Source organism: Anser brachyrhynchus (genome assembly GCF_964034855.1).
Source record: "Anser brachyrhynchus genome assembly, chromosome: 3".
Lineage (NCBI taxonomy): Eukaryota > Metazoa > Chordata > Aves > Anseriformes > Anatidae > Anser > Anser brachyrhynchus.
Window position 1 is genome coordinate 42,236,428 of NC_137696.1, and position 4,469 is coordinate 42,240,896.

The 4,469-nt window shown below is 41.4% G+C and overlaps 1 protein-coding gene across 1 annotated transcript; it reads right to left on the reverse strand.

Annotated features, from left to right (window-relative positions):
• Window positions 1–681: 681 nt before the first annotated feature.
• COX20 (cytochrome c oxidase assembly factor COX20) lies at window positions 682–4,176 on the reverse strand. The gene is made up of 4 exons (XM_080586742.1): window positions 4,021–4,176; window positions 2,218–2,332; window positions 2,016–2,079; window positions 682–1,443 (listed from the first exon to the last, which is right to left on the reverse strand). Exons 1-4 carry the CDS (start codon window positions 4,051–4,053, stop codon window positions 1,302–1,304), a joined length of 354 nt encoding a protein of 117 aa, XP_080442868.1. The 5' UTR covers window positions 4,054–4,176; the 3' UTR covers window positions 682–1,301.
• Window positions 4,177–4,469: the final 293 nt, after the last annotated feature.

A 4,469-nucleotide genomic window follows, 5' to 3' on the forward strand; every position in this document is an offset into this window, starting at 1 on the left:
CTCTTCATTCTTTTATTTCCTCCCGAAGAAACAGGAGGAATAGGGAACAAAAAGAAACGCTAGAGAATACAGGTTTGTTTTCTTCTTGTAAGAAGCTAAACCAGAGAGGGTAAAAGTTCAATTATCTTAGTGTAAACAGCATGCTTGTTTAGTGCTCTCAAGCATACTTCAAAATTAATTAAGTAGAGCAATGCTGGTGCTTACATCTGGACTCCCATCCCCACACGCCCGCCACCAACCTGAGTCACTGACAGATCACAAACTCCCTCAGACTAAGTAGAGGGTACTATTTTTGCTCAGTGAATGACTTTAGACCAAAAAGGTGCTTGTAACATGATGTACTATAAATCATTTTGTAAAAAACAAAACAAAACAAAAAAACATTCTCACTGGTGCAGACAGAAGCATACAAGCAAAGGAATACTATGCCATCGTTCATCTTTTTGCCTACATGCGATTAGATCTAACACTATTTCCCAATAAAACAATGTTTCCTTTAAAGTATATAGTTATATTTTTTATCTTAAGATTTACAGTAAAATATATTAAGAGAACATGCCTTTTTCAATGAACTGCTTACCGTTACTACTTATAAGTAATATAACTATTATTCCAGCAATTGTTAAGGAAATGTCTCAAAGAGAAGATTTTTAATCAAGTCAAAAGATATTACACAAATACCTGAGATTCCTCCTGAAGTGTGGTTTTATTCTTTGTTTTGCACAGACAAAGATGGAAGTTCACAGTATATATAGATTATTTGAAGTTGCCCACTGCTCTGCAGCTGAAATCTTACAAAAGCTACTGATAGCCACCTTGCACAGGCAAGGCATTAACTTACTGTTTAAATACTCCTGTTTTACAAACAGCCCACTTACCAGCAGCACTGAAAGATGCATTTACTCAGAGAAGAGCTGATGAAAATATTTTCCTGTATTTAAATGAGATGTAATTACAACTTTGCTAAAACGAACCATTCTGTTTAAAATAAAGTGAAAGCAGTCCCAAAATGCTGTCATTAATCCTCCAAGACCCTGCAGCAGACCACATCAGTTCCCAAATGTTTAACAAGCCAAAACCATGGAGGTCATTCCTGACCGTGTACGTAGTCATATGCATACATACATACATGAAACAAAGAAAGGCTTGTATACTGATTTAACACTGTGAATTTCTTACTTGAATTTTCTAGGAAAATCAGCATGATTTATCAGTTACCTCACACGTTTACAGGGAACACCACCATTTTTGGACCACCTTCTCCCAAAACCGTATTAGCCCACAGATTCTTCTAGAGCAGACTATGAATTGCTTCTTTCACTGTCCGCTTGTTTTTTTTCTGGATCAAAAGAACTGCCTTCAAATAAAATTTTGTTTCTCATTCCTTCTTTAAGCATTCGTTGCCGGATCCTGTGTTTGGCTAAATTGTACCTGCAGTAAAACCTAGAGGAGACAAAAAGAAAACATGATTCCCTGCTTTACATGTGTGACAGTATCAAATCAAGAGTTATTCAGCCAGTTGAAATTTTGAAAGCACATACGATAATGTTAGTAAAATTCACAATGAAATAACGCATAGTGAAAATACTAAGGTACCTGCTATTTCTTTAAGGCAAACATTAGGCAGCTCCTACTGAGAAACAGGATATACAATTCGAATGGAAAACGCTCACTTTCATAATTTGGATCTCAACCTCGTGAACGTTTAATATCCTGCCTTTATAATTAGGGCAGAAGAATGGCACATGTGAAGGAAAAAAAGAAAGAAAGGAGGAGATAACTGGATGGTCTGATCTCTGAGAATTCAAGAAACGAGCAAATTCAGTTTTGTTTTTTAAATACATGAAAATAAAAAGTTGAAGGCATAGAACTTTTTTCCCTTGAAGATGATTTGGGGGAGAAGGAAAAGGGCAGTTACCTAGGCAAGTCATTTATGGAGTTTCAAAAACAGTATGAAAGGTCACACAAAAGTAGCCAACATAGGTCTGTCAAAATTCAAAAAGCATTTTACATACCAGTATCCTAACATTGTGCAAATAAAGCCACCAACTGCAACGTCACAGGATCTTTTCACTCTACCTGAAACAGAAATGCTCCAAAAAATTAGAGGAAAAAAGTAGGGTGGCTTCCCATTTTTAATAATGCTTAATAGAAATAAAGAATGAATTTCTCCTTACAAATAACACATACAAAGAAACAAAAGGAGTAAGTACTTACTGGTTGCTAAGAAGTGTCCAAGACCCAAAACTAAAGATCCCACTGAGCCATAGAGCACTGATTCTCGTGCACACGGGACATTTTTAACATCAAGAAATCCTAGGAGTTTAAAGGACTGCAAGGAAAAAAAACACATTAAAATATGAATTAAAAACTACTTTTGTAGAAGTAGCCAATTTCCCTGTAAAACTGACTTATCTTAGTAGTCAACAATAAAAACTGGATGATTTCCTGCTCCCAGGAATATATTTGTATTTGAGCAAAATCAATTTATATTTGAGCAAAAGATAACCATACATAGCGAATATGCACAGCTGTATCAAGAACTGCTTTAAATTAGTTAGCAATTGATTTAGGCAACATCATTTTGTATAAACCTGGTGGCTTATAGTTCTTCTATCCTTCCTATTGAAGATTATTTCATTTATTCCTTTACATTCCCCCAAAAAAGGAAGGGAGAAAACCCTTAGGAGCCCAGTTCCTTTGTTCAAAACCAACATACATCAGGTTGTATAACAGGTGAGGTTACAATCAACCAGGTAAGGTTATGCCTTGTAATTTTAATATCTGAAAAGGCACATACATGTGTTTAAAAAAAAAAAAAAGTGAAAGAAATTACTGGAGAAGATGCTGGTACCAAAGAACCTTATATTAAACACAAAATAAAAACATCATTTTTAACCTAATCCCGTGTATGCCTAAACACAGGGGCTATTCATGTAAATTCATCTATATACTACAAATGGATTTCAAAATGAACCTACTGGTAAAAATTACTCTAATTATTTCATACTCTGCCTCACATTTGTAACCCACACTAGCTTTTTACTGTCAAATTTCTACTTAATTTTCAAATGGCAATTACATATTGCCGTGCATACACGCAACTGTGGACTGACAAGTATGTTTTTAATTTCTGAGATGCCTGCACTGGCTTAAGTACGATCTGAATCTTCTAACTTGATTACACCTCGTATCTCCCACCTGACGAACACCCTTGCAAGTGCACATTGGTGTCACAAGCAGGAATGGAAAACTACATGTACAGAGGCCTCAAAACAACATGGTCAGAGTGAAGGTGCCTGAACTGTAATGAATCTGCTCGTCCTCCTCCTAATTCATCTGTTAGTGATGGTGCAATAATCGTCTTCAACCATTCCATTGACTTTAAACCACTAAATATCATTAAAAACTGCACGTGCAACAGTACCAGCTAAAATCATTAACAATGATTTTAAACTTTTTTGGTAGTTGGAAAAAGTGGACTTTAAAGATGGGATACTACCATAAACCATCCACAAAGGGTTGGCAACTTTGAGGGAAGTCACCGTGAACGATGCCCGACTGTGGTAAGAGGGATGGCAAGCCTCTGGCAACAGCTGGATTTGCACACAAGTAAGGAAACCCCCATCAATAATTTTTATCTATGTTGTCAGCTGTTTCCACACAATCCCTTTGTACAAGTGGGACAAAAAGGCCTGCTCTAATCTCCTAACAATTTCAAGTACTCTCTTTTGGAAGAAGTCATACGATACGCCGCCGTTGTTGGCTAAGACACCCATGCTACATCTATGATGCGCCCTTTTAAAATAGGGTTTCACCTGTTGCTACACATGAAATCGTTTGTTACGACTCCAACCACCGTTATGGCTCTTATGAAGGCTCGAGGGTCACGACAGCGTTTCACCCCGAACGAGAAAGCCCTGTGGAGGAGCGCGTGGAAATAAAAATAAAAAATAACAAAGATACGGAGCGAAAGCAGCCCGCCGGTCCGCACGCAGCCGGACGCCGCGCCGCCATTACCTTCCCCGCCTCAGAGCCGCCCTCGCCCGCCATGACGCGACAGCGCCCGCGCACCACCGAGACGGGGACGGGACGCGCCTAGAGAGGCCGCTGCGAGGCGCCGCTCTGGCCGGCGCGGCCCGCCCCGTCTCTGTGGTGCCCGCGCGGAGCTGGCGGGGGGGGGGGGAGGGAGGGGGAGGCGCCGGCGCCATTTTAGGTGCCGGGCCGAGCTTGCAGCGAGATCCTTTGTTCGCCGAAATGGGTCACGGAGCGAGGGCGCGCGCGCGTGCGCCTGGGTGCGTGCGTGCGCGCGCCCGCACGTCGCGGGAGGGGGAGGCGCGAGGGCGCGCAGCGGGGAGGGAGGGGGGGAGGGGAGGGGAGGCAGGGAGCGATGGCGGCGCTGCGGGTGTCGCCGCCCCGCGGGGTGCCCCCGCAGCATGGCACCCGGCCGTCCTCGTCGCTCGTGTCTC